The 26,535-nt window shown below is 35.2% G+C and overlaps 10 protein-coding genes across 19 annotated transcripts; 5 read left to right on the plus strand and 5 right to left on the minus strand.

The window, feature by feature from the left end:
- The first annotated feature begins 96 nt into the window (after positions 1-96).
- Positions 97-2,475, plus strand: LOC128873589 (reticulon-4-interacting protein 1, mitochondrial). The gene is made up of 6 exons (XM_054117273.1): positions 97-942; positions 1,041-1,273; positions 1,386-1,595; positions 1,668-1,780; positions 1,855-2,122; positions 2,203-2,475. The coding sequence occupies exons 1-6, from the start codon at positions 693-695 to the stop codon at positions 2,308-2,310; spliced, it is 1,182 nt and encodes a 393-aa protein (XP_053973248.1). The 5' UTR covers positions 97-692; the 3' UTR covers positions 2,311-2,475.
- LOC128873588 (tryptophan--tRNA ligase, mitochondrial) lies at positions 2,395-4,546 on the minus strand. Of its 4 annotated transcripts, XM_054117269.1 has the most exons (6): positions 4,307-4,441; positions 4,040-4,207; positions 3,579-3,841; positions 3,322-3,443; positions 2,754-3,024; positions 2,395-2,672 (listed from the first exon to the last, which is right to left on the minus strand). In XM_054117269.1, exons 1-6 carry the CDS (start codon positions 4,385-4,387, stop codon positions 2,450-2,452), a joined length of 1,128 nt encoding a protein of 375 aa, XP_053973244.1. In that variant the 5' UTR covers positions 4,388-4,441; the 3' UTR covers positions 2,395-2,449. The 4 variants fall into 4 exon arrangements, with proteins under 4 accessions (XP_053973244.1, XP_053973245.1, XP_053973247.1 ...); XM_054117270.1 differs by having other exon boundaries at positions 2,395-3,024; positions 4,411-4,546; XM_054117272.1 differs by having other exon boundaries at positions 2,395-3,024; positions 4,040-4,140; positions 4,411-4,532.
- On the plus strand, positions 4,485-6,952 carry LOC128873592 (uncharacterized). Its single transcript, XM_054117276.1, has 3 exons — positions 4,485-4,640; positions 6,199-6,333; positions 6,419-6,952. Exons 1-3 carry the CDS (start codon positions 4,485-4,487, stop codon positions 6,536-6,538), a joined length of 411 nt encoding a protein of 136 aa, XP_053973251.1. The 3' UTR covers positions 6,539-6,952.
- LOC128873590 (uncharacterized) lies at positions 4,652-5,633 on the minus strand. The gene is made up of 2 exons (XM_054117274.1): positions 5,400-5,633; positions 4,652-5,315 (listed from the first exon to the last, which is right to left on the minus strand). Exons 1-2 carry the CDS (start codon positions 5,502-5,504, stop codon positions 4,917-4,919), a joined length of 504 nt encoding a protein of 167 aa, XP_053973249.1. The 5' UTR covers positions 5,505-5,633; the 3' UTR covers positions 4,652-4,916.
- Positions 6,953-7,101: 149 nt separating the features above from the next.
- Positions 7,102-8,888, plus strand: LOC128873593 (uncharacterized). The gene is made up of 3 exons (XM_054117277.1): positions 7,102-7,768; positions 7,910-8,022; positions 8,558-8,888. Exons 1-3 carry the CDS (start codon positions 7,751-7,753, stop codon positions 8,673-8,675), a joined length of 249 nt encoding a protein of 82 aa, XP_053973252.1. The 5' UTR covers positions 7,102-7,750; the 3' UTR covers positions 8,676-8,888.
- Positions 8,889-9,035: 147 nt separating this feature from the next.
- Positions 9,036-16,451, minus strand: LOC128873583 (calcium-transporting ATPase type 2C member 1). Of its 3 annotated transcripts, none has more exons than XM_054117257.1 (18): positions 16,314-16,451; positions 15,789-15,876; positions 15,478-15,710; positions 14,480-15,332; positions 13,385-13,588; positions 13,183-13,272; positions 12,986-13,083; positions 12,612-12,870; positions 12,204-12,540; positions 11,740-12,128; positions 11,446-11,602; positions 11,188-11,358; positions 10,788-11,103; positions 10,499-10,684; positions 10,265-10,412; positions 10,104-10,196; positions 9,870-10,011; positions 9,036-9,773 (listed from the first exon to the last, which is right to left on the minus strand). In XM_054117257.1, exons 5-18 carry the CDS (start codon positions 13,562-13,564, stop codon positions 9,637-9,639), a joined length of 2,703 nt encoding a protein of 900 aa, XP_053973232.1. In that variant the 5' UTR covers positions 13,565-13,588; positions 14,480-15,332; positions 15,478-15,710; positions 15,789-15,876; positions 16,314-16,451; the 3' UTR covers positions 9,036-9,636. The 3 variants fall into 3 exon arrangements, with proteins under 3 accessions (XP_053973232.1, XP_053973231.1, XP_053973230.1); XM_054117256.1 differs by having other exon boundaries at positions 14,437-15,332; XM_054117255.1 differs by lacking the exon at positions 14,480-15,332.
- A 1,101-nt stretch (positions 16,452-17,552) lies between these two features.
- LOC128873584 (uncharacterized) lies at positions 17,553-19,543 on the plus strand. Its single transcript, XM_054117258.1, has 3 exons — positions 17,553-17,847; positions 17,929-18,140; positions 18,213-19,543. Exons 1-3 carry the CDS (start codon positions 17,566-17,568, stop codon positions 19,369-19,371), a joined length of 1,653 nt encoding a protein of 550 aa, XP_053973233.1. The 5' UTR covers positions 17,553-17,565; the 3' UTR covers positions 19,372-19,543.
- Positions 19,544-19,703: 160 nt separating this feature from the next.
- On the minus strand, positions 19,704-22,835 carry LOC128873586 (uncharacterized). 4 transcript variants are annotated; one of them, XM_054117265.1, is made up of 8 exons: positions 22,524-22,797; positions 22,306-22,442; positions 21,446-22,215; positions 21,260-21,333; positions 21,088-21,199; positions 20,966-21,028; positions 20,721-20,881; positions 19,704-20,637 (listed from the first exon to the last, which is right to left on the minus strand). In XM_054117265.1, the coding sequence occupies exons 2-8, from the start codon at positions 22,421-22,423 to the stop codon at positions 20,478-20,480; spliced, it is 1,458 nt and encodes a 485-aa protein (XP_053973240.1). In that variant the 5' UTR covers positions 22,424-22,442; positions 22,524-22,797; the 3' UTR covers positions 19,704-20,477. The 4 variants fall into 4 exon arrangements, with proteins under 4 accessions (XP_053973240.1, XP_053973241.1, XP_053973239.1 ...); XM_054117266.1 differs by having other exon boundaries at positions 21,446-21,633; positions 21,724-22,215; positions 22,306-22,779; XM_054117264.1 differs by having other exon boundaries at positions 21,115-21,199; positions 22,306-22,835.
- An 83-nt stretch (positions 22,836-22,918) lies between these two features.
- LOC128873591 (FAD-linked sulfhydryl oxidase ALR) lies at positions 22,919-24,509 on the plus strand. Of its 2 annotated transcripts, XR_008456436.1 has the most exons (4): positions 22,919-23,078; positions 23,161-23,353; positions 23,721-24,200; positions 24,367-24,509. XR_008456436.1 is itself a non-coding variant. In XM_054117275.1 (3 exons), the coding sequence occupies exons 2-3, from the start codon at positions 23,270-23,272 to the stop codon at positions 24,108-24,110; spliced, it is 474 nt and encodes a 157-aa protein (XP_053973250.1). In that variant the 5' UTR covers positions 22,919-23,078; positions 23,161-23,269; the 3' UTR covers positions 24,111-24,336. The 2 variants fall into 2 exon arrangements, 1 of the variants encoding a protein (XP_053973250.1); XM_054117275.1 differs by lacking the exon at positions 24,367-24,509 and having other exon boundaries at positions 23,721-24,336.
- Positions 24,367-26,493, minus strand: LOC128873587 (transmembrane protein 145-like). Its single transcript, XM_054117267.1, has 4 exons — positions 26,070-26,493; positions 25,426-25,849; positions 24,768-25,357; positions 24,367-24,649 (listed from the first exon to the last, which is right to left on the minus strand). Exons 1-4 carry the CDS (start codon positions 26,163-26,165, stop codon positions 24,380-24,382), a joined length of 1,380 nt encoding a protein of 459 aa, XP_053973242.1. The 5' UTR covers positions 26,166-26,493; the 3' UTR covers positions 24,367-24,379.
- Positions 26,494-26,535: the final 42 nt, after the last annotated feature.

A 26,535-nucleotide genomic window follows, 5' to 3' on the forward strand; every position in this document is an offset into this window, starting at 1 on the left:
ACGATTATTATCGTGTACGAACATGTTCGGAGACCCGTCGCTAGGTGGCGTAACCTCACGGCATTACCTCCTATTACCTGTTACCTGTTAACTGTTAACTGGCATCTCCCTCGAGTGCGTGATAAGAGATGATAAAAGGCGGAGATAGATCCACAGAATCTAAACACCCGTATTTTTGTAATAAACTAACCAACCAACCAACCTCCCTCGAGATATTCTAGCAAGTAACAATTTTTTGTAAAATAGTTTCAACGCTAATTTATCGTATAGAATTCTTTTGTTATTCGGTAAAAATAAATCATAAATGATTTTTCGAAACCATCGGTATATAAATTACAAAACTGTTGTAAAAGATATACAACATACATCGGTAGGCATTAAAAATTAAAGAGAAAAAAGAAAAGACGCGAGGACTAATGACAGCTAATAACGTTCAACTGGTATCACAGATGTTGACAAGTTGATCGTCAAACATTTTTTTTTTACAACAAAACGTTCAAAATAGACATTAAATTGTACGTTTATATGTCAAAGTAGCAATTTGTCTTGTTTAGATGAAAAAAAATTACTTTCACTAAATACCTATGTACATTAAGTGAAAACAACGCGAGACTTTCCGAGACGTTTGGACGTATAACCTATCTTTCAAATTGTCTTTCTGTTCGGTGTTTCATCAAAATTAATCGGAAACAATGCTGAAAAGGACTATATTGGATTTAAAATTAACGTTTGGAAATATTCGCTCGCGTTCTGCTAGTACGCTGTCGGTGAAATGTAAGAAAAACGTCCAAGATAAAATGCAAGCTTGGCAAATACACTCGTACGGTGGCCTGGAGGAATTGAAGCTTTCCAACACCAGAATTCCAATGATCACTAGACCAACGGATATTCTAGTAAAGGTCGAAGCATCTAGCATAAATCCGATAGACGTTGCTATGACAAGTACTATATACCTCGTTTTATATGTATATATAGATATCCATTCTTTTCTCACAGTTTAACATTTCAAAAGGCGTATTTACTTGTTACGATACTATTAGGAGGATATGGAGCAGCTGTTCTAAATTTCATGCGAAAAGCAAAAAGTCTTACTGGTGAACGATACGAACAATTGGAGCTTCCGTTGACTTTAGGCAGAGACTTTTCTGGTACGATAGTTTCCAAAGGACACAATGTGGGCACAAAGTTAAAATTAGGTGACCAAGTATGGGGTGTTGTCCCTGTAGAACGACAGGGTTGTCATGCTGGTTACGTAGTTGTCGATAGTACTTTGGTAAATATTAACGTTATTCCGTTTGATTGTTAGGAAACCAAAGGATTATTTCAAACAAAGTGTGTCAAACGTATAGAGTATCGAAACAATTGAAAATATTCTGTCTCTATAGGTCGATTTACGTCCTAAAAATTTATCATCCGTCGAAGCAGCTAGTATATTATATGCTGGCCTTACGGCATGGTCTGCTTTATGGATCACCGGTGGATTATGTTATAAGAGTACAATGGCCACGAGAAAAAATAATAGAATTTTAGTACTAGGTGGTTCGGGTGGAGTAGGCACATTGGCTATACAACTCGCAAAGGCTTGGAACATGCATGTACGTTGCTTACAAGATACACCAAACTTATCGTTTCTATGCGTTAAAAAAACATAAATGAAACTGGTTTAGGTTATTACCACTTGTAGTAGCGATGCCATAAATCTGGTACAAAAATTAGGAGCTGATGTTGTAATCGATTACAAACTAGACGATGCCGATTCAAGAGTAATCGCGGAAGGACCGTATGTAATTTTATAATACAGAGACAAATGTATGTCGATGTTTCGTACAAATTTCACAAAGACTTTTGCCGTAGATACAACATAATCTTGGATTGCGCTAATCAGGGGCCGAATCTAATACGATCCAAGGGTTTTCCGCATTGTACTTATATAACTTTAAATTCTCCGTTGTTAAAAAATATCGATCAACATGGACTAATTGCCGGTACAGTGAAAAATATAAGAGAACTGGTGAAATATAACATCCCAACTGCGGAAAATAAAAGCTTTGTAAAGTGGGGATTCTTTGCGCCTTCGCAAGTCGGAATTAAAGCACTTCAAGAATTCGTTGAAAGGGGAAAGGTATTTAGAAATATGTATGATTTCACGTTTCCTTCTGCTACATGTATAGCTATTTACAAAACATATCTATTTCATTTCAGGTTGTCCCTGTAGTAAAAAAAGTATATCAATTCCATGAATTACCATTGGCGTATGATAGAGTGGCTCAAGGTCACTTACGGGGTAAATTGGTTGTTGATATGAGATAGTATTCTTTCATTTAAAGAAAACAAAAAACCAAAAAAGTATAATAATAATAATAATAATAATCCAACGAATGAGTAAAAACAATATCATACAAAATTATTTATTCCATACAGATTGAGCATGTTTTATTGTCGATAGGTGTTAATTATATTTTTTACATTTTTTTTCATTTAAGTATGTGTTATTTGCAAAGCCAACATTTTCACGAACTTGATGCCAACAATTCGTGGCAATTTCTGTTGCTTTTTCTCTACCACCTTTCAACACTTGTTCCAAATATGCTGGTTCTTTGATCAATTTTGAAAATTCTTCTCGAATTGGAGACAATTTCTCTATAATCAAATCTGCTAACGCCAATTTATACCTGTTCGTACAAGTAAAGAAACTTGGTCGTTTATACACCCATGAAAAATCAAAATATGAAATCTTAAACGCATGTACATACTTTCCAGTGTCTAGTCCTTGCGCTTCTAAACATATCTGGCTTGGCATTTTCCCGGTAAGCATAGAATGAATGGAAATTAAATTTGCTACACCGGGACGTTTTTCAGGTTCGTAAGTTACCTCTGATGTACAATCTGTTACAGCTTTCTTTATATTCTCTAACAATCTATTAGGCTCGTCGACTATGTCTATTTTACTTTTCGAGTCCAAACTTGATTTTGACATTTTCTTTAGAGGATCGCGTAGAGACTTTATTCGTTGACTCGCGTCATCTATATATGTATACATTAATTTTCTATTAAGGATCTGCATGTAGATATCGTACAAGCAGATTCGTCTATTTGTATAATTGCATGTTGGTATTCGTGTACACTTATACGTGCAGTTATAAATATAAAAAACTCTCGATATAACAGTCGCGTCAAAGGAGTATTCGAAAAGCTGTTTCTGAGACTTGTCCACCTCTACGACTTATACCTTATTCTCTATCCCTATTATATCGAGCGTCTTTATGTTATGCTGTAAATACATAAAAACATATACATGTTAGGGATACTTAAATAAGTTACCGTTTATCAAAGAGTGCGGTATAGGGAAAGTATCTCCAAACTTTTTATTGAACGAAATAGCCAAGTCTTGCGCTAACTGAATATGTCGAACTTGATCTTGCCCAACAGGAACATGAGTTGCTCTACAATGTATATTTCATATACCTCTTCCTTGTGGGAAAGTAGTTAATTTTTTTTAAATATATTCTCTAAGATAATACTGAACGAAACTGAAACATTAATGAAGATGTTTTTGATATCTTGTATGCAACATTTACCTGTATAATAATATATCGGCTGCTTGTAGAACAGGGTAGATATATAAACCTAATGGAACGTTTTTTAACGTTTCGCTTTTCTCCTTGAACTGAGGTAAGTGTGCTAACCTAGCTAAAGTTGTTATACATCCCAGAACCCAGCATAATTCCGCGTGCATAGGTATAGCGGACTGTTGAAATAATATGCTTCTCTTTGGATCTATGCCGCATGCTAATAACGTCGCGGTAATTTTTAACACACTTTCGTATAGCTCTTTGGGATCCTAGGACATTTACTCTTAATACGCATATTTACATATCTATTTTGTCGAAAAGTGGAAAGTTAAGAAACGAATCGGACATAAATTAAAAGTAAATAATGGTAGAATTTAAAATCTAAAGTATTCTTAACGAAGCGATATCTTTCGAAAAAGAGGTATTCGTATTTATACAGATCGCAGATTAATTTTTTTAAATCTTACGTGTGGCAGAGTAATAGAATGCATATCTACAATGCTCCAAAGAACATTTTCTCCGCTATCCTGGAGTTGCACCCAGTTTCGTATAGCGCCAAGGTAATTACCTAAATGCACATTTCCAGTTGGTTGAATTCCCGAAAATATTCTCTTTGAATGATTACACTTTGATACCTATGTCATGAATTCGACGTGACAATTTTTTAACAATTGTACAATGAACATACTATATTATAAAATTCGATAAAATCCAGAAAAACTTGTAAAACAAACCATTCGTTTGTACAATCTTATGGATACGCGTTTGGCTTCAACATTTTTAAACATAACGGTACTTCTCAGCAGTGGAAACATTTTGAACGAGTAATAATAATTACGTTTTATTAATGGCGATGTTGGGTAGAAAATAATAACACGGATTACTCTCGCATGCTTTTTCTAGGGTCACACGATGTCACTGGGTGTCACGGTATGCTATGCGAGCACATACGAGGGATACGAGCGATACGAGCGATACGAGCCATACCGACACGGCCACACGCACTCGGAATCTCGGTGCTTGGCAAGTACGCATGGCGCTGGCATCAGCTACGACTACGATACCTTGGTATAGTAATATCGATAGTAAAAAATGAAATTTAAACTGTACCACTATCCTAACCATATTTAGAATATTTTTTGGAAAGCTTCGAGAAATAGACCGATAGGGAGAAAAGAAAAGTAGTAGTGTCGAAGAGTAAGTCGAAAATGTTGGATCGAGTTTTTGAAGTGTAAACACAAGACCGTAGAAAAATGTATTCTCACTCGGTAGCCTCATTCGCATCTCGCTATAGGCTATAGTAGATAGTACGCGAAGTAATCACAATCACAATCACAATCACAATCACAAAGGAGGCGGCGATGGTGGAAGCAATATGGTTGCCGGCAAGGGTTGGAAAATGGAGACCGCGCCGCGGCCATCATCAGGATGAAAACCTGAACCGAGTAATTCTATCAGCCACCGTCCCCTATATCCGTAACGAGCTTGATAGGCGTACGAAGCACGCGGTCCATCATCGGGTCTAAATTCAAAGACCATCTTCTTTCTTGTATCCGGGGAAGCCACTAGTTTCACCAAACCCTCGATACTGTTCCGTGGCCATTCCCAGAGCCGTCCTCCCGACCAGAGGGTCCGCAACATCTCCGACCATCTCGAGGAAGACAAATCAAACGGAAGGGTTCTCGCGACTCGCGTTAACACTGTACCGTTTGATTCAACGACTATACCTGTACACACCTGTACCTGTACACACGACGATAACAGAACATGAAAAATGATACAATTTCACGATATAATTAAACTTCATCCCAGATAATCTTCACTTACCGCCCATAGAAACGCTAATGTATTTACATTTACAAGTCGCATTTTGTTCTCTTTGTTCGAACGTTTGAACCTTTGGGTAGGAACAGGCAGAAAGGAATATCGCATCGTTCGTTGCTTCGAGTCAGCTTTTTATGGCTAACTTTTTCAGGGGAGGACGCCCGCGCCGTGCATAGAATACATCGAGCGTCGATCGGTTCCGAGACAATAAATTGTCATTCAACGAACGAACCAAGCAAGTACGGCGCGGCGTATAGTTTTTTCAAACAATTCGCGCGTCATTGCTCGCGATCGGTTCTTTTTACTTTCACCGGTGCGGTGTAGTGTTTCTGTTTGGTATTGCGCCAGACGAGAGGAGAAATGATCGCGACGCGACCAACGGATTTTTTACTCGCATAGCTATATGTATGTAAACGGCCTTTGGACGGTTACTCGGTTAGGTTAGTTGGTATTCCGCACTCGTTCAAATATCGTGGCTTGACCGTTAACGTTGCTAGAGTCGACAGTGTACTTGTACGTTGTACGCGATCACCCCCGAGAACGAACGACATGAATCTCCCTCGTAATTCGGTAGATAACGCAATCACTCGTTACCTCGTTTAGCTCGCTTGTGATACGTGATACGCTGCTGGAATTTTGTTAATTTATCAAAAATTAAATCATTTAAATGTACTTTGACGCGAACAAACGTCGAGAGAATTCTATGAAATACGAAAGAATAAAATCTATTATGAATCGAATCCTCTGGTTAGGTGGAAATTGTTGTAATTTCAGGTAACTTATTACATTATTTGTTTCATAGGTGTTTCTGACTTTTATCGTGGTGATATTTCACGCTGGCAGATATACAATTTCAGCCGCTAATCCCATTACCGTTTTTTCATTTATCCACGATTTGGTACAGTATAACGTAGCGGGAGTACCACTCATCCACGAGGCAAGTATAACGAAACTCTGAAAAACCGAAAAGAAAGATAGACGAGCTGCGTTAACCGTCGTGCAACGACGCTTATCCTTGACAGCAAACGCAGTGGGATTTCGAGCCAGAGGTCGGTAAACAGAGAAGAGTCAAGTACGAGCAAGAAAATGGTCGTCACGGTGAAATTGCGATAGCAAAGATTGGTATGGGTATTGGACTATGAGGATACAAGATACAAGGTACAACGGACTATGAGCAACGTCTGCACAAACACCAATCGACACGACAACTAATAGTCATTTCGAAGATTGTACTGTTGTAATCAGAAATCCATGTTACGCTATAATGGGATCAAAGTCATCTTCCCGTTCAAGGCCACGTTCCTTCGCTGTCGCGAATCACGTTTGTTCGATCCTTGTCAGGCACAGAATAGAATAAAACATCTGGGTACAGATACGGCCAATGGGACACGAACAATGTCGGTAACAAACTGAATGGTGAGATTAATTAGCTACGCAGTGATCTTGAACGGCCAATTGACTTTATTCCGACTGTAGTCTCTACGAAGGTCTGTTATACATACATATACAAATTCGAATAACATAAATAAAGTCAAGAAATACGTTTACTCGAATAAGGAGGGGATCGGTCATTTTTACTGTCTATAATTTACGCAAAATATTTCATAAAATGTGGCTATAAATGCAAGATATAACGAAAGTAACGAACGTTAATCGAAACGTTATAAACTCCTGTGAATACAAACAAAGTTTAATAGAACGAATGAATGCACAAACTTTATTACGAAACACTAGTTGAATGAAAAACTTATTTCCAGTTTCAAAATGACGAGAGAAATCTTTCTCTGACCTTGTGAAATGTTAACCTGTACCTTCGATGTATTTTAATTAACGTAAGTAAAGATGCAACGGTGTGTGTCGAAACTCGAAAGTTCCTCTTCGGCATTGCGACACATCTGCTACGTGCGGTAACGATACAACTGTACAAGATACAAGTACAAAGTACAACGCGTCCTGTCCAGTCCAATCCTGTTCGACTTTCACTCGATGTGACTCGATGGTATCGAGTATCGAGGATAGAACAGAACAGAACAGAACAGAACAGAACCGAACCAACCAACCTAGTGGAATCTCAGTGGGGAAGCGTATAGAGAAGAATCGTAACCGTAACGGATTCCTAAACGAGGTAGGGAAACGGTGGAGAATCAGAGAAACGAAAACATACGGATCGTACGGTTAGCGTTAGTAATGGTGTCGGTCGCTACTTTGCATCAAACAGATTCAATTTCATCGGATAATTGAACCAGTTTTGCTCAAGAGCGAAGAATCGACTGTCGCGGATTCGCAGTTGCCCGTTACACAGTGACAAACTTTCGAAACTTTCCTCTTAATATACATACCTTGCAATCATCGCTATGTCGAAACACACTACCGTAAGTACATATTTTCATAAATTTTTGATAATTATCAGTTAAATAACTGACAAATGAAGTGGAATAATCGGACGACAAATAAAGTGACCGTAAAAAGTTTAAAGAAAAAAAGTATTTTCCTAAAGAATGTCCTGCTTTCAGTGGACGGCAGTCATCTTTGCCACACTAATCGTTGCCTTTCTTGTCGGATTAATTACTGAAAGCGTAGCAACGATAGCTCAACCGAAGGCGCCTAATTTTCAATACTTCGAACGGTAAGGAACTAAAAGCACGATACGATCGAGTCAACTGAAAATTTATAATAGATCAAAGAAGACGTGTACAATTACGAAAACAACTACATTGGTATTCTCGTGCTATCGTGTTATCGAAAACGGTTTTTCGAAGAGAATGAATATGTAATTCGACGGGAGAAGAATCTAGACGAGCGCTGAAAACCCAAGGGTCAACGATTACTATAAACAAATCTTAAAATATTAGCCGCCGATGAGTGATGATGTTTACAAAAAATCGTTAAATTAATCAATTATCTTGTAGAATTTTTTTTTCCGGCTTATATCGTTTCATCTTGCAAATATTTTTCAATTTCTCTACTGTATATCCGTCAACCTCTACCTCTACCTTACGATCGATTCTGTTTGAAAAGTGCTCGTCCAATTCGACTTCCTTTTGCGGATTCTCTCTAGTTATATTATATATATATATATAATACAAATGTATCAAATATTAATTGAAAGTAAATGCAATTACAAAATTACACTCACCTATACCTGTTTACATATATATAAGGCCCAAGTACCGCTACCCATACTATGATGAAAACGGCAGAGGAAAATTACTCTACGGCTACGGAGGACCAGACTTGTATCAATATAAAACTTATAGTGCTCTGGAAGGAATCCATTAGTAACTGGGAGTACAAATCACGCTACAAAGTAAACTACTCGACAACCTTTCGATAAATTGTGATTATCGGTATATAGATAGACGACTTTAGAGTTATACATACATATAACACATATACGATTTTGGTTCCAATTACAACAAATTATATACCACTCACGTGCAAACAAATATTTGTAACCTGCGATGTATTGTAATATATTGTATAATATTGTTTTTATTGTTGTTGTTTTTATATTATTCCTTGCTTACGGAAAACATATTGAATATTATCGTACAACTAAGGAACTAAAAAATTGTACTTTTAAATGCAATCGGTTGTGTATACTTGATTACTTCGTAAACATGTGTTTCTTGCCTTGAATTTATTTTACTAATTTGTAATACTATGTAACATTGTAATCCGAAAGACTGTATTAAGAGTAAACGAGCAGATGTGTTTTAAGAGAGAGATAAATTACTTTGCTAACCGCGCAAGTTAAAATGATCGCGTTTTTTTTAGTCTCGATCACTATAAATACGAATTACTAAACGGTTACCTTTATGATTCATCTTAAACGAAAAGTGTGTGGAATGTGCATGATGTCACTAGAGTCTATGACGCGTGTCTAATAATCCCTGGATCGACGAGACGTGAAACCAGCTTAATCTTAACGTCTAAAGTCCGATTATCATACATTAGAGAGTCAAAAAATGTTTAAATGTTAAAAAGACGCAGTAATTTGCGAATAGTTGACGTGTTGACAGCGCAAGACGATGTTTTCGTTTCGTGACAGGTGTACATATAAATTACAAATTACAAATGTGCACACATAGTCCAGTGTATAGCGAGATAATGTTGATAAACGAACGAACGAACGAACGAACGAACGAACGAACGAAATGACTGACTACTACCCGTCCGATGTTTTGGATATTTATTCCAAATGATCCTTGTCCGCCTTGTCTTCGGCAGACTCCAACTGTCATACAAAATCCATCTCGGACTTATTGTAATATTGTGTACCTGCCCGTCGCCGTCTGTAAACCTGTCTCTCTATCAATTTTTTTATCTCGCTAACCGCAAAAACACTCGACGTTAGCGCAACCAAGAACAATATATCTGCGGAAAAAGAAGAAACAAAATTTATCGCTTTAATCTTGACTAACAAACAGGTTATACATTATACGATACGATTTCAATCCAATTTATGTTTACCCTTTGCTGTTAGAGCCTCGGTTTGAAAAACTCGTTGCAACGGTGGAAAGTAAATCACTAACATTTGACCTATTACTGATAATGTAACAGCTACCAGGAACATCTTGTTACTCCATAAACCAATAGTGAATATTGATTTTGTCTAAATTTTATACATGTATATGTATTATATTCAGTTTAAGAACCAATATAATTAAATGCTATTAACAACAACAGCTATCGTACACTTCTTACCTGCGATCTACAACTTAGAGCATTGAACATATCAAAGAAAACGAAACATGTAAATGTCATGGTTGTATCCCTTGCAGTGGTACCATTTGTCATCTAATCGAAAAAAATATTTGAATGTTTGCAGGATTAAATATTTTATTTCTAGTGAAACAATTTCATACCTCCTTGTTGTAAACCCACAAAGTGCCAACAATGATAATAATGGCAGACAATAGTACATTGAGAATAAGTTGCCGTGTAATCATTGGTTCCTTTGTGTTACGTGGTTTCTGTTTCAAGACGTCCTTGTCGACTGGTTCGACTCCGAGACTAACAAATGATTACATAGAATAATTATCTAACATAATGCATAGGTTAGTCTTAAATCATTTTTCCGATTTACTAGTTTCGGTTACCTTTGAGCGGGCGGACCGTCCATAATAATATTAATCCAAAGTATTTGCATGGCATTTAAAGGATTCGGTATACCCATCAAAGTAGCAAGAGCAATTAAAGAAAGAGCAGCTATACTGGTACTCAATTGAAATCTTACGAAATTTCGTATATTATGAAAAATTCCTTTTCCTTCTTCGATTGCATCGCTAAAAACATATACGCATACATATATGTACACGATTAAAAAAGACTCGTGTAAAATAAAAAGAAATATTGGTAAGCAAATGCGTAATGACTACTAATATGTACATAATAGTTCCAAAATCGTCATCAAGTAGAATCATGTCCGCAGCTTCTTTACATACATCGGTACCATTTTTACCCATGGCAATGCCTATATCTGCTTTTTTTAATGCAACTCCATCATTTACACCATCACCTGTCATCCCCACTATATTTCCTTCCCTTTGCAACGCTTTAACGATGCATAATTTGTGCTTAGGCGTAACACGATAGAATACACTAACATTATCGATACATTGTTCTAATTGGTGTTCGGACATTAAATCAATCTCATCTCCAGACATTAGCCGCGAGTGAAGTACATCTAGCCCAATCATACTTGCTAAAATAGAAAATCAGATGCGGTGCACTACTGTAACGGTACATTTAAAGAGTATACAACGAAAATTACACATGCGTATTATACCTATTGCCGCTGCAGTTTCTTTGGCATCACCCGTAACCATCTTCACTTTCACGCCGCTGTTAATCAGAGTTGTTATAGATTCGCGAACGTGTGGCCGAGGAGGGTCGCATATACCGACAAGACCGACATACACAAGATCTTGTAATGAAGTACCGCGTGCCAATCCAATTACTATAATCATTTCATTTATTCGAATATATGTAGACAAATAATAGAGACAAGTAAAGTTAAGTTATAATTTTGTAAATTATAGTTAACCTCTTAATCCTTGTTGACCGATATCGTAAGCTTCCGTTAGAAATTCTTCGTCTTTCTTTTGATTAAGGGAATACACTTGACCATTAGCAGAGTACTTCGTACATTGAGATAAAATTTTTTCCAAAGCACCTTTTACAAAATATATCTCTTGCCTATTCTGTAACGTATCAAACGTAAGAATATTAAGATTTAAAAAAAAAAAGAAAGAAAAAAGAACAAGAAGAAATAAGCCACGAGAATACCGAATAGTAATTTATCTCGAGTCAAGTTGCATGCGCTAAAACCTTGTATTACCTCTCCGTATTTTGGTGCACATTTCACAGCCATCATTTTTTGTTCCGACGAGAACGGATATTCTTGCAGCCGCAAATATTTATCAGCAACTCCATACATTCCGTACTTTGTGGCTAATGCTATCAGTGCACCTTCCGTTGGTTGACCAAGCAGAGTATCGTTCTGTATTATAGCATTATTGCATACGCATCCTACTTCTAGCATATTACTGATAGCGGTGCGCGCAAGGTCATAGTTATCACATTTTCGAATTCGCACTTCTCCCTTATCGTTATAGCCAGCTCCGGTAATATCAGCTATATATCCTTCCGAGGTTACAAGGATCGTCGCAGTCATCTCGTTCTTTGTAATTGTACCAGTTTTATCGGAGCATATCACGTTCACGCAACCTATGCATCGACAATATAATATTTACCCGTTTACGTCTGAATAAGATAAATGTTACGGACTGCACACACACATACCGAGTGTCTCAACTGTTGGTAATTTCTTGACAATGGCTTTTCTTTTAGCCATCCTCATAACACCCAGTGCCAAAGTTACAGTTACAACAATAGGTAAACCTTCTGGTATAGCTGCTACTGCCAAACTTACGCCGATAGTAAACATTTCAAGTATAGCTTTGCCCTGAATCCAGCCAAGAAGCATAATAATACCAATAATACAGAACGAGTAAAAGGACAACTGAGTGCCCAAAATATCCATACTTTTTTGAAGCGGTGTCTTTGGAGCTTCTTCAGCTTGCATCATAGAAAAAACTTTTCCAAATTCACTTTTTTCTCCTGTATTCACTACTATCCCCTATAAAATGTTTTTAATTATTGATACATTTTACACGCTTGCAAAGACACATTTCCTATGGTGCAACTTACTTTTCCATTTCCACAGCGCACCAATGTACCCATAAATGCTATATTTTTCTTCGTTGTTAACCCATTGGCCTTGAGTAACGGAGTTGTTGACTTTTGTGCTGGTTCAGTTTCTCCGGTAAAACTGCTTTCATCGATCGTTAAATCTATTGCTTCAAATATCCTGATATCTGCAGGTACTCTATCTCCGATGTTCAAGTAAACTATATCACCAGGAACTAAATTACGAGCGAGAAATGTTTCTAAACGACTCTCTCGTAAACTGAAAAGAGTAGTAAAATATTAACTATACTAATAATACCATATATATATTATATATTCGTGTATAATTCGTGTTTATAAAATACATACGTAGTAAAAAATATAAATTTACTTACCAATGACAAGTTGGCGGCACCAATTTATTTAATTCTTCTAAGGATTTTTCAGAGCGATATTCTTGCACAAACGCAACCGTTACTACTATTATGATAGCCTAGAAAGAAAAATTGTTCATAAGTTTAATATCTGCAAGGATTCGAGTACTAAAAAATAATTAAATTTATAATACAACGAGGATAAAAATAACACTCACTACTGTAATACTGACTGCATCATCGAATTGCTTCATACATACGCTAACAAAAGCAGAACCCAGTAGTAGTAGAATTAAAGGATTTTTGAACTGGAACAGAAGATCTCGTTATTATTACTGTTGTTAATATACAACTATTAAATCTGTATTTTTATTTAGATTAACATATAGTTAGACGAACAAGGGGAAACAAGTAACATACTTGTTCAACGTATTTCTTCCATGTTGGTTCTTCTTCTTTTACACTAAATTCATTGTATCCGACTAACTGTCTTCGATGATCAGCTTCTTGCCGCCGCAATCCTGTTCTAACATCGACGTGTAACCTGGCTGATACTTCCTCGGCACCAAGGCTGGCTGCTTCGTTAGTTGTCAACCACATTTCTGGGGATTGATCTTTACCACCCTTAAACGATAAAATGTTATTTTTCTCTTAACGTTCTTCGACTAACTTGTTAAGATTTATTCACGTGTCTATATTAAAGGGTTTTTACTGTAAGCTATATTATAAGCTTATTATCGTTGTAAAATATTACTTGGAAACTTTTTGAACATTTAATCCATTGTTTAGGTACCTATTTATATATTTGTTCTAGGTACTTGTTTATAAAAAATGAGCAAGTTTTCTAACATATTGCTTATAAGAAAGTATTAAAAGTGTACTATGTATATCGATATTTAATGTATTGTACAATTAATAAACACAAAATGCAACAACAATCTATGTGTCAAATTAAAGTTTAATGTAATACATAATAACGTTTGCTCGTTGCGTATTCCGTTTGGCTCATGAACATATTTATATATATATATATATATGTTTGCATACGCATAGTAATGATGCATCAAATAATAAATCACATCAAATGTTAATTATTTTTACTAGTATTTCATGGTATACAAAAGTAACGACTATTTTATAATGAATAGTTGTTCAAAAAAGAATTATGTATCGTTGCATCAAAATATGAATCATTGCAAATCCTAACCTTGACAGATTTCAGAAAAACACAAGTCAAATTAAGTACATAGGATACATACGCAGCTTTCTAGACATTTATTTTCAAACATAAATTATAAATACATATTTGTATAAATTAAGCAGACAGATAAAATGAATAACATTAAGAAAATGTTGTAAATTCGGGAAAGCAATGTAATGAAAGTTCATATGTATACATTACATGTACATATATGCAATAGTGTTTCACTTAATGCATGTATGTTGCATGTATATAGATATAACGTGTTTACATTATCGTAATTTGCTCTAGCGTTGCTATACACGTACACGTACACGTAAACATTAATTAGACACTTTACATCCTATAGTATTGCAATTGGAATTGTATTATTACACTGTTACACAGTTGATACCTGGAACGACATTCCAGCACTTTCTACTACATAAAGGGATTTACATAGATCTATATACGTGGATCTACGATCTTACATTACACTTCGTGAACTAAACATTTATACAATTATTTACGGATGTAGATAGTTTATTTTTCGCGTTGACGGTAAATTATGTCAAAAATTAAAAGAAATTGAAAATGTTTAAATAACCAACGGAGAAAACGAGGAAATCACCTATTTCGGTTTACATATCGCGCGTTGTACGAATTTGTGTTATACCATACTGGTGGTGTTTACTGTACTATATATAGACTATTTTAGCCAAAGATAAAAGTGCTAAGATATTTATTTGTCAAGTTTATACTGTTAATACGATTGAAAACTTGATTTCGATAAAATATTTCGATTCGACCCACCTTCTGTGACATGTTCTTAGGTTTTGTAATCCATTGATTTTCAACCATTTTCAAGGCACATAATATTCGTAAAAGTCATTAAATAAATAATAAAAAAAAAAAAAAAAAAAATGAGGAAGAGTAACACAATTTTTTGTTCCCTTTCTACACTGCGGTAATCCCTCGAGTAATGTTTTGTATGTAACTTTCGTGTAGCACAGCTTTTGAATATTTGATGCAGATTGTAACTATTCGATTTTCTGTTTTAACGATTATTAATCCATTTCATTTTTAACTCGGAAGACTATATTGTTGTACTTGTTATCTTAAGGCAATTCAGTCACTATGTTTGCAGCTGAGTACTCTTTGAACAGATGCTACATATTACGTGTTTCACTGTTAGAAAATTAGTAGTTATTGAAAAAAAATAACATGTGTATGTCTGTCCTCATCGACGTACAAATTTTCTTATTGTTACAACACACTCTGTTAGCAAGGATGAATAAATTGCAGAAATTATTCGACCTTAAACTAATCTTACCTCCTTCAATACTGTATTCTTGTTACGTTCCTTGTCAGTGGCAACATTGACTTCATTGTCATCTAAAAGTTGTTCGTACTTCTTATTTGCAGTGTCTTTCATTTCTCTGGATGTTTCTCTTTTTCCTTGCTTTTCTTTAGCTTATCCCTGTAAATTGTTACTTTGCTGCGCAACACGACAATTTGTTTTTCTTCTTAAAGTCAAATCCGTACTCTAGCAGGTTTTGCATTTATCTGTTTCAAATAGAGTATATTGGTCCGGTTTTACAATTTTCGAAACAAGGAAACATATAATTTATGGTATATATATACCTGTCAAAACACCAACAGAGTCATTGAATGCATACATGCGTATACATCAAGTATTACACCAATTTACAAATTTTTAAAGGAAATTGAACTGGAAACAATATTTTCTTTGTGAATGGAATGGCAATCATGATTAAAATAAATATAAATTTCTCGCTATTTATATAAGTTTAATTAATTTAAAAAAATTAAGCTGACAGACACATTTTACAATACATGCACTCTTAACTGCTACTTTCGAATTAAACAAAAGATGGTTTTATCGATTTTTCAACGAAATGTGGTTGACAGAGTATCTATCTTAAATTTATTAACTCTAATTAATTGATACTTAACTGTAGGTATACAATTTGTAACGAAAAAGATATAGCTACTCGGTTCTCGATACTTTGAATCGATAGCTAAGTTCCTTCCATAAATAAATAAATAAATAAATAAATAAATAAATGTGATTGCATGCTGGTTTTTATATTTTCGAAGAAAAGGAATAGATAAATAAATATAGAATTCTCGATAGAAATATCGTACCCTTAAGAATCGTTAAGAACCTGCTAATATCCGAGGCATGTCAAGAAACCGAACTCTGATGTGCTGGCAGCAGATAAAGCTCGATATTTGTGAAAAAGTATGTACGTTTCAGAATAATTAACCAACTTTGTTGTCTTTGTTGAGAAATTACGCATTCACTTGTAGAAAAAGGACTGGTAAAGGCAAACGCAATGATCGGTTGACGCCAGTTGACGGCAGTTGACGTGTACGCGTAACCACGCGTAACTACGGAGTACTACCAAATGCTATATATCTACCAAGTGATAAATATTGAGCAACGATATAGTGTAAGTAGTAAACAGTAAATAGTTAGTAGTAGTAGTAGTAGTAGTAGTATGTAACGAGCAGCGCTGCTCGTACCGTGCGCGATGGTACTGATCTGGGGCCTGGGCAAGCGGGAAGCTTCCATCAGGTTCTATGGAATATGTACCTACCTAGTAACTATATACGTAATTACTTATTAATGTTACTGGTTACTGCTTCATACGGCACGTTTGTGTATGCGTTTATACATAAATATGTATGTATATACTTATACATCTTTCTCTATATGTAGTTGTATCAGTTAAAAGTGGAGCAGCTTTGTCGATCTAGCGTAACATTTATGTAGTAACACTGTGCACTATGAATACTTTTACTGCATTGTATTAAAGTATTTGATAACAGAAGCAGTAGGTAGATTTATTCGAGATAATGCCAGAATAAGTTATTTATAATGCATGAACGTATCGAAAAATCGATATGTTTATACGTACATCCACACATGTATTATATGGAAGTAAGGTGTAAAAAGGTCGCTGTACGATTCGTTTCGAATAACTCGTACCGTTCTGATCTGGTAAAAGTAAATAAATGAATTCAACATCTTTCCCCATTTTAGTTCTATTATACAGTTTCCAACAATTTAAATTTAAACAAATTCGCTACAACATCCCGACAGAGGCCCGTGCAATACCGCAATGTATCCGTTTTTACCTTTTTACTCGATCAAGCTATTTTACTGACCTCATGACCTCAACACGCAAGAGCAAAGAGAAAAAGGAAAAAACCGTCAGGCAAAAAACTGGAAATAAGTACAAGCAACTGCAAATAACATTAAACGACAATTGAACTAATCGAACTAATCGAACCACATTGAGCTTATCGAGCCTAAGATTGCAAGCAGTTGCAAGCTGACAAGTATTGCAGCAAGCTCGTGCACTGATAAAGTTCTTTGCTAAAATAACTTTTAATGGAAGCAATAAAACCGGTTAAAAATCTAGCGAAATGTGTGAAAAGTGTCTGCCCATCGGCAGAGGAACTTGGTGTAATTACAAATAATGTTAAATGTGATAAATGCGGACTCGTATTTCAAAACGAGCCACGATATCGTTTACACGATCTGAAAGTACATCAGCGAAAAAATTTAGACAAAGCAATAAAAGAAAATGTACAGTTTCACTGTCCTGTAAAGTCTTGCATTTACGCACCAAAAGCTGAAAGACATTTTAGTAGTATGAAGTATCTTAAACAGGTTAGTATTCATTTCGTAAAGTTACATCGAGAACGCTTTGAGATTTACATTTAAATTTAATCTATTTAAACATACGTTTAGCATTATCTTAAAGTACACGCAGAAAAAACATATGCGTGTACCCATTGCGAAAAAAGTTTCTCCACCGAAGCAGCAAAAGAAGGTCATATGCGAGTATGCGGAATCGAATTTACTTGTTCTTGTTCCAAGACATACAATTCTTACGAAGCATTGCTTACGCATGCAAAACGATCGTTGCATACTGTTAACGACAAATACAAAAGTACTTTAAGGTAAGCTGCTTAAACCAACCTAAATATGTACCTAAATATAATTTTATATTGTTTCATTTCATACTTTTTCAGACGCCCAAGTTCTAAAACAATGCATGTGATTTTACCGTCTAGTCGAACAGGCAGAAATAAATTAATTACTATTTTACCAATAAATCAAAACGAAAGAAAAATACTTAATTGTACTGGTAATTCTGTGGAAAAAATTACTTCGGATATCGGTGTACAGACAGACGACTACAAAAGAAATAAGAGAATGTCGAGTCCGTTAAAATATACGAACAATAGTCATTGTCATAATGGAAAACGTGAAATATCTAAAGAAACACAAACAAATGTTTCTCAAAGAATCAAACAAAATGTAATATCTATGGAAACGCAGACTACGGAAGCTCTGCAAACTTTTAAAAATTCGCTAAAGATTCAAAAACATAGCAAAAATTGCGTCTCGCAAAATTCTGATTACTCTTTGTTGAAAGAAGATCTGAATCTTGGCAATTTTACTTCTTCGAATTTATTTCCTAATAGTCCGCTACCGCTTCGTCACGATGTTGGTTTACAAGACTTTTGGGAGGAAAAAAGTACATCGGGTACTCAAACGATACCTGAAAAAGATATGTTCGAAGTTCTAAATGACAATGTAACTCAAACAGAATTTGAAACGTTTTACGATCACGCTACGAATCCGTTGGTACAATGCGTTCCAAAGAGCACGGTAGCTCTTATGACTTTACCTTATGTCGAAGAAACATCGACAACTGTCGAAGGATATTCTTTTGTGCCGTCAAATAGTATATCAAGATCGGATCCTATGCTTACGGATAAAACTTTTGATGATAAATTTAGCAGTATAGAGACTCAGACGGAACAAGCATATTCCCAATCATTTTTCGATTCTGATACATTAACAAGATCATTCGCGTTAAGTTCTAACATTGAAACGCAAACTACTAATAATCTCGATAATATGGAACTATTGTATAGTAATACATGTACGCAAACTTGTAACGAAATACTGCCATCAGACTTGGGATTATCTAATATACAAACACAAACGGCATGGACTCAACTGGAGGACACTACTGTCTCTACAGAAACGCAAACAAAATCCTTGATATGCGAAACTGGATGTAACATCTCGATAGGTGTATGTCGTTCCTGGTTAAATACTCAAACTAGTCATACAGAAACCCAAACCGACTTACTCAGTATTTTTGAAAGTCTTCGATAACGAAGTGTTTCATTTTGTGCCCTATAATACACAAAATATTTCAAGTATAAAGTCGACGTAATTTGCATTTCATGTTATATGTAAAGTTTACCATTAAATATTTTCGTATCTTGTATGTATTTTATAAACTAATCGTTTGAGTTGTTGCGGATATAAGATGATTTTAAACTTTCTGTGTTACACAATAATCACTGCCGCCGAATAAAAAGAATATACATTGCTGGCAATGTAATTACATGTAACTTGTTAATAAATCTGTCAACTGAAAAACTGTTTTACGATAAGTATTCTTTTTAATTAAAATTTAAAAAAGCAACTAAGCTTTAAAGATGTATTTTGTAGATATAAATTACTTTATTATAGTATTAGAATATAGCTTTGGAGTTTTCAGTTAAATTACATTTTTTATATGTGAAAATGAAAATATAATACTAACATGTGAAGTATCTGGAGTCGATTTTTCTGTCACGTATAAGGGCAACTTTTTGAAAAGGTGATTTTTTATTGTGTACGTGTATTTGTACATATATATTGTATATAATTACACAAGTTTGTTTAAAAAGAAATTAATTTTTCTGAGATTCAAAGGCGCGCCTTTTTAAATAGAAAAATACACAAAAGGATTTCGTTTGTTCGAATTATTTGGCTGATATTTTTAGATTATACAAAGAAATTGAATAATGTTGTTTATTGGAATTATATTACGGGTTTTCATCAAATCGCATATACAAAAGTTAAAATCTTTAGCTTTTTACTTGAAGAAATATGATATATCGATAAGACACTTTTTTCACGGGCGATTGCTACTAAAAACCAGAATAACGTTTAAATAAATATATTTTGTCAAGGAAAAATAAATGTTTAACGCTTACATATTTATAGTTGATGTGTGAATGAAAAAACGAAAAGTATAAATACATAAAGGTGTATTAAATACGATACGAATATCGTGCCTTTGAATTCAATCGACTCCAGAAAAAATTGTCAATGTGTGAGAACACACGTGAGTTCGAGGAACTTATTAGCACAGGCTGAGATATGTATTATTAGGGAAATGGAAATAAAGGGAATAGTGGTGTACGGGAAGAGAAATATACAAAAATGTATTAAAGTACAGGATCAGCAGCAGCAGCAGCAGCGGCAACGGCAGCAACATTATCTTCATCGGAATCTGGTAGAAAATCTTTGGTCCGGTCTTCTATCCTATCTACATTTTCAAGCGCAGAAGCTAGTTCTCTTAAATTGTCGACGCCAAACATTAGCTGTCTGTAAAGACATTCGCATACTTATAATAATTGAAATGTGTTAATATACTAATAATCATGCGTGATCAAAGTGTACATTTTTACCTCAACGACACCTCTGCAGATGAAGCAGCAGTTCTTAAATCGTTAGCTAACCTTCTTACTCTGAGATCTATGCTCGAAGAGCCACCACACTCTTTCCTACTCTTTGTCGTACAACCATTTTTAAGTTCCTTATTTTCCAATCGTAACCGTGATACTTCTATCTACATCGAGATTACATTTCTTCGTATAGCACAGTTCAATAACCGAATTAATAAATTATGCGATCAAGAAAAATGTATACTAACCGTTAAAGCTTTCATTTCTTTTTTTAACGATGTAACAGTACTTTCTGCGTTTACTGCTCTTCTCTGCAAGAAAGAAACGGTACAATTACGGAAATTAGTCGTAACTAAAAAAACGTGCTTACCGTACTACGTTTTAAATTATCTTCCACCTGTTCCATGGCTTTCTCGAGGTGTACTGTTTCTTCGTGCTCTACTTCTCTTCTAGATGCCAATTCTGATTCTAATAATTGAATCCTGTAATAAACAACGCGTAAATAACACAACATTAAAAATATCGACATTTTTTATGATTACCTCTTCGATTTGTCACCAATTTGTTTTCGAGCTAATTCTAATTCGTAACGTAATCTTTCATTTTCTAACGATAGCTGTAAGAAATTATAATACATTAAACGATACGTCCTATTTTAATTACTATATACTTTTATTACATAACGACGAATAAACGTATTCGTCGCAAGATTTTTGTAATAATCATACTCGTCTTTCTGTAAATTCTACGCTATTCGTGATAGTTCCAAAATCTATGGATAGCAGCGTTGTTCTATTGTGAATAGGGCCGTCGTTTAAAAAGTCTGGTAAAGATTTCGAGACGTTTGTTTCGTTAGCCGCAATATCTGAACCGGTAACAGATTCGGTTCCAGGTATTGGTAAATCTAATGGAAATCCTGAGTGATAGAAAATTATATATACATATAGATATATATGAATTCTAGTTATTCGGTAATTGTCGATAGAAAGTATTATTTTGCAACTACCCGATGGCTGTGGACGTTCCGTGGATCCTGTATTGGGCTTATCGTAAACGGGTAAATTTAAATCGGTGGCGCAAACCGCATTTGGGACGGACTGCTTTGTATGAGTCAAACCTTTGTCTAAGCTTCCAGTCAAATCGAATGGAAGATCGTGCATAGGTGGTTCGGTTATCCTCGATTCGAGTCGAAATTGCCTCTCTTCTACGCTGAATGCAAAATCAGGAAGATAATCGCGATCTGAAATAGCTTGCTGCTTGGGTTCATGGTTCAGATAACATTGTTCTATAACTAGATGATCTTGTACAAAGTCGGGTAGTTCTGTTGGGTTGCGGGAATAAACCGTGGAGTCCTTTTCCAAGTTATTCGGGCTTGTTGTCGGAAGAGGAGAATAAACTTTTGGACGAGCTCCGGCATTATAATAATTTGTCTGCGAACCATTTTTTAGGAAATGTTTAAAACTAAAAGGATTCTCTTCGCGGCGTATTGTATCTTGACCTTAAAGAAAAAGAATGAAAAAGAAAGAAAATAATTAATGTAATTATCAAAGAAATGTCGTAATTGGTGAAGAATATAATGAAATCTAACCTATTTGAGTATCCGATTCAATGCGATTTCTACTGAAATGTTCTTTCGAAGTATTTCTACAGCTTCGACATCCCGATGATACTTCTTCTTCGGAAGAAGAGGTTGACGACGAAAACATCACCTCGTCAACATGACGCCTTACATTTTTTGATAGAGATCGAGACGGTTCATTAGTTTTTTTGCGATTAGCCATCACTTGAGCAGAAGATCAACTTTACCGACAACCGTCGTATCATTTGCGGTGCAGTCAAAGCTGCACTTGACAATTGACATTTGTCACCACTGGTTGTAGGCTGGTTGGTTGTACGATGTACTGTAGTCACTGTGACTGTACTCTTGCAGTTTGTACTGTAGTAAAGTCAGGTTAGTAAAACACGTATGTAGTTTTTTCTCTTTCTTTGCTACAGAGCAGAATACAGCAGAATACAGAGAGAATCATACGTATACGTGACGTTACATCAGGACCAGAGGTACTCTTCGTCTTACAGAGCCGAAACTTTAGCTTTTTTCAGCTCTCGATTCAGAATATGAATACGCATGCGTATTCGAAAAAGTACTACCGTGAATCAACTACATACTCTATTACTCTATTCTGTGTTTAGTGTGTAATCTAGGTTTTCTATCTATGCTTTTATTTCGTAAAGCAATCATTTCATTGCATACAGTTTCTTATCTGAATCGGAAACTGAAATTATCTGGTCTGAAATCAGATACAAGTTGTTGTTGCAAGTTGCAAGTGTGTATGTAACTTGTAACAGTCGGAACGTATTCAGGTATTTGTGTCTGTTATTGTATCGATGTATTAATTATAAGTTGTATAGTTAAATGTCATAACTTGATTTCTATGTATAACAGATACTGGAAGTATAATTTCCTAAAACATTTCGTCACCCACACGTGAGAGAATTATTAATCGCAACAATTTTTAAACGATTACACGGATGTATACGGTGATTACAACGCGATGTCTCAAGAAAAGCCCTGTCGTGCATGTACAGATTTTAAAACGTGGGCAAAAATTCAGAAAAAGACATTTGAATCCGAAAAGGTACGGAAAGGATACACGGATGTGATTCAGACGAAAATTTTCCGTAAATTTTTCATTTTTCCTGTGATTTCTACATTTCATTCTAACATTGGTTATAACAAAATAGAATATTTAAATTTTCGTACATTACATATCTTACATTACTTGACAATCCATTTCTATAATTTTTATAAAATATACTCATTTTACGATAAGAAGAGTGTAATAACTCTAATGCGGTACATAATTATTATATAAACTGTACAGTACAAGTTAATAGTTATACGTTATGTAAGATGTTTAAATCAGAAAATAGGCACTAGAGCATCTGTCTTGAGAAACAATTTAAATTGTATAGACCTTTACACGCAAATGTTTTTTACAACAGGAATCTGGGAAGAAGCAGGAGAAAATTTCATCTATAAGTAATAGACGTGACGATTGTCCTTTGGATAAGGATGAATTAGGTTCGAGAACGTGGTCGTTGTTGCATACAATGGCTGCGTATTATCCTGATCATCCAAACGAAGAACAAAAATCAGACATGAGAAACTTTTTTTATACGTTTTCTAAATTTTATCCCTGTTATGTATGCGCAGAAGATTTACGAGAACAATTGAAACAGTCTCCGCCGCAGACAGACTCGCAAAAACAATTAAGTTATTGGCTTTGTGATATACACAACGAGGTAAACGAGAAACTCGGAAAGCCAAGATTCGATTGTAATCTTGTCGACCAAAGATGGAAAGATGGATGGCTCGACGGTTCGTGCGACTAATAACGATTACCTTTCATATACGCGATAAAAAATATTATGAGAGCCGAACGTTGTACATACTTATTCGACTAGAAGAGAAATATTATGTCTGTAGGTATCGCTGTCACGCGTAACTCCACATCGGTCCTTACAAACAAATTATGTTTGGATTTAGTATTTGTCATCTAATAAGCCATACTCGATGTCTTAAAAGATGATAATAATAAATATAGATATATTATGGAATTATAGTTAGAGTAATTATCACCTGTTCTAGAATCTGATCACTGTTAGGATCGTGAAGTAGGCGGTGGTAGATGCGAAATGGTAAATGCAGAACATGCCGTTCTAATTTGAGGTTCGTAACTGTGGTCCTGTCCCTCGCCACCAATGGGCATTACCTGACACGTTCTAATATGATATGGAAAACGTTTGTTAGCCACAGATGGTCGGGTGATGTATAAAAATGCTACGTGTCCCATAAAAACAATCCATAACGAACATCCCTTAGCGACACTTTCCCTTACCCATTGGTCTACTAATAAAGTAACGCAGAGTACCTATGGAATTACAAGTACATTTTTATATATTGCAAAACAATTAGCATATTCTATACGAGTGTTTCGAATAATAATATGTATCATAGACGCAATTAATCGCATGTTTATTATATTATACCGTTATTGGATGACACAGGAACCATGCAGATCCCAAGGAAAATAATGAACCATAAAAATGAAGCTTTGTTGACATTTTTTTAATTGTCTTAAGACAGCGAAGAGAAAAGATAATCCATGCGGTCAATTTTAATGCTATTAGCATATAACCTGGCGGTGATTCGTAAATGTACAATACTAATCCAGGATCGAACACGTCCGATTGGTAAATATATAAAGAAAATTGACAGAAAGAATGAAGACAGACGAAGCATATAAGCCATCGAATTTGTCTTGGTGTTAAAGTACTCTTGGTCACTGTAAAACCAAGTGCGAGTAATAACATGAGTAGGGTGTACAAAATATCTGAGCATGCTTCTAAAAGTTGACCCATCAAGGAAACATTTTCCGTTGGTATTCCCCTTAAACCAAGATTCGTGTAGCTATAAATCTCGAATAATATTCCTGCTAGTTGACAAAGCAAAGAAGTTACAAATATCTTATAAGACATGTGTAGAAGTCTTCTTGCTCGTAATTGTATGGCTATACAAAAACTTATTATTACAATTATAACATAAATGCAACCAATCGCTATCAACTCTGGCAGTATATCTGAAATGAGAATGGACTTGATTACTTCCGATTCCGATTCCGATTTCGATTCGAATAAAATTACCTACAGAATTCGTCAGCTGAAAAATGTTCTCTCCAAAAACTGCTATGTGGCGCATTCGTCAACGATATCCAATACGATACATTCAATCCATTTTTCGAGGTACAATCCGCTAACGCGATGAACCACCATCTCGGCCGAGACGATCGAAATCTTCGATAACTAGAGCATCGCGTCACCGTGTTTTCTTCTATGCATCCTGATTGCGTTGACAATATTGTCGATAGTGGTACTATTTGACCAATTCCGTCCCAAAGTATAGCTTCTTTCTCGATGCACGATTTATTTGAAGGATAAATACTCGGCCATTGGTCAGGTGCATCGTAATATAACAATATTTTCAAATCGTTTTCTCCACCCTCGAATTCGAATTCGTATCGAAATGTGCCTTGTTCCGTCAAGAAGCAGAACCTTGTCAAAAATGCCCAATTCTGAAAAAGGACCACGTTAATTTCGCATTACATATCGAACATATCGTTGTAATTACGAATAAATAAATAAAAAATTGAAATTTAAAATCGTATGATTGACGAATCAGTTTTTAAACGGTCAATCATTATGAAACTTCAATTGAAACAACGAATTATTAATTTAATAACGGATTAAATGCAAAAAATCTTGATCAAAGATTGCTTATAGTGTATACAGTACTTCACGTGTAACTAGGCGTCCCTGAAGAATTTTGCTCTCGGAAAATGTAAACAGAATCAGAAATATTACGGAAAAGAACAATAATACGTTAAACATTGTTGACACCCGACTGCACAATTTCTCTGGACTGGAATATACATATACATATGGTACATGGGTATCTATCTATCCGTTACATTACATGTTACCTGTTACTTTTCTTATGATCAATATTTTCCTCCCTCTTTAGAACAATGCATTTCAATTAATATATTGATCGCTGCAAACCACAATTCTGATAAATAAACCTAATAGCTAATTTACATTAAAAATAAATAAAAGAAAAATAGTTAATGTAGATCGTAACGGTCGTGTATTTTTAAATTGTCACTTTAATGAGTTATAACTATTGAGCTCTTCTATACAGGGTGTCCCAAAAGTCGGGGAGGAGCCGGAAATGGGGGGTAGCTGAGACGATTCTGAACAA

Source organism: Hylaeus volcanicus, chromosome 3 (genome assembly GCF_026283585.1).
Source record: "Hylaeus volcanicus isolate JK05 chromosome 3, UHH_iyHylVolc1.0_haploid, whole genome shotgun sequence".
NCBI lineage: Eukaryota > Metazoa > Arthropoda > Insecta > Hymenoptera > Colletidae > Hylaeus > Hylaeus volcanicus.

Coding starts and splice junctions, on each gene's coding strand:
- LOC128873593 (XM_054117277.1), top strand. Junction 8,023..8,557: donor AATTTTCAATACTTCGAACG/GTAAGGAACTAA, acceptor CATATATATAAG/GCCCAAGTACCGCTACCCAT.
- LOC128873583 (XM_054117255.1), bottom strand. CDS start 15,579: ATGAAAGACACTGCAAATAAGAAGTACGAACAACTTTTAGATGACAAT. Junction 10,685..10,787: donor GACGATTTTGGAACTATTAT/GTACATATTAGT, acceptor ATATGTTTTTAG/CGATGCAATCGAAGAAGGAA. Junction 10,413..10,498: donor GACGGTCCGCCCGCTCAAAG/GTAACCGAAACT, acceptor ATCATTTGTTAG/TCTCGGAGTCGAACCAGTCG.
- LOC128873588 (XM_054117268.1), bottom strand. CDS start 4,387: ATGTTTCCACTGCTGAGAAGTACCGTTATGTTTAAAAATGTTGAAGCC. Junction 4,208..4,306: donor TAAGATTGTACAAACGAATG/GTTTGTTTTACA, acceptor TTCATGACATAG/GTATCAAAGTGTAATCATTC. Junction 3,444..3,578: donor GCCGATATATTATTATACAG/GTAAATGTTGCA, acceptor TATACATTGTAG/AGCAACTCATGTTCCTGTTG.
- LOC128873589 (XM_054117273.1), top strand. CDS start 693: ATGCTGAAAAGGACTATATTGGATTTAAAATTAACGTTTGGAAATATT. Junction 1,274..1,385: donor TAGTTGTCGATAGTACTTTG/GTAAATATTAAC, acceptor CTGTCTCTATAG/GTCGATTTACGTCCTAAAAA. Junction 1,596..1,667: donor CAAAGGCTTGGAACATGCAT/GTACGTTGCTTA, acceptor AAACTGGTTTAG/GTTATTACCACTTGTAGTAG.
- LOC128873592 (XM_054117276.1), top strand. CDS start 4,485: ATGTCACTGGGTGTCACGGTATGCTATGCGAGCACATACGAGGGATAC. Junction 4,641..6,198: donor GCTACGACTACGATACCTTG/GTATAGTAATAT, acceptor TTTGTTTCATAG/GTGTTTCTGACTTTTATCGT. Junction 6,334..6,418: donor GAGTACCACTCATCCACGAG/GCAAGTATAACG, acceptor TATCCTTGACAG/CAAACGCAGTGGGATTTCGA.
- LOC128873586 (XM_054117263.1), bottom strand. CDS start 22,498: ATGGCTAATCGCAAAAAAACTAATGAACCGTCTCGATCTCTATCAAAA. Junction 21,029..21,087: donor ATAATTTAAAACGTAGTACG/GTAAGCACGTTT, acceptor TCTTTCTTGCAG/AGAAGAGCAGTAAACGCAGA. Junction 20,882..20,965: donor AAGAAATGAAAGCTTTAACG/GTTAGTATACAT, acceptor ATCTCGATGTAG/ATAGAAGTATCACGGTTACG.
- LOC128873591 (XM_054117275.1), top strand. CDS start 23,270: ATGTCTCAAGAAAAGCCCTGTCGTGCATGTACAGATTTTAAAACGTGG. Junction 23,354..23,720: donor AGACATTTGAATCCGAAAAG/GTACGGAAAGGA, acceptor TTTTTACAACAG/GAATCTGGGAAGAAGCAGGA.
- LOC128873587 (XM_054117267.1), bottom strand. CDS start 26,165: ATGTTTAACGTATTATTGTTCTTTTCCGTAATATTTCTGATTCTGTTT. Junction 25,358..25,425: donor TTTTTCAGCTGACGAATTCT/GTAGGTAATTTT, acceptor TTCTCATTTCAG/ATATACTGCCAGAGTTGATA. Junction 24,650..24,767: donor TCCTGTGTCATCCAATAACG/GTATAATATAAT, acceptor GTAATTCCATAG/GTACTCTGCGTTACTTTATT.
- LOC128873590 (XM_054117274.1), bottom strand. CDS start 5,504: ATGCGATATTCCTTTCTGCCTGTTCCTACCCAAAGGTTCAAACGTTCG. Junction 5,316..5,399: donor CATTAGCGTTTCTATGGGCG/GTAAGTGAAGAT, acceptor TCGTGTGTACAG/GTACAGGTGTGTACAGGTAT.
- LOC128873584 (XM_054117258.1), top strand. CDS start 17,566: ATGGAAGCAATAAAACCGGTTAAAAATCTAGCGAAATGTGTGAAAAGT. Junction 17,848..17,928: donor GTATGAAGTATCTTAAACAG/GTTAGTATTCAT, acceptor ACATACGTTTAG/CATTATCTTAAAGTACACGC. Junction 18,141..18,212: donor AAATACAAAAGTACTTTAAG/GTAAGCTGCTTA, acceptor ATACTTTTTCAG/ACGCCCAAGTTCTAAAACAA.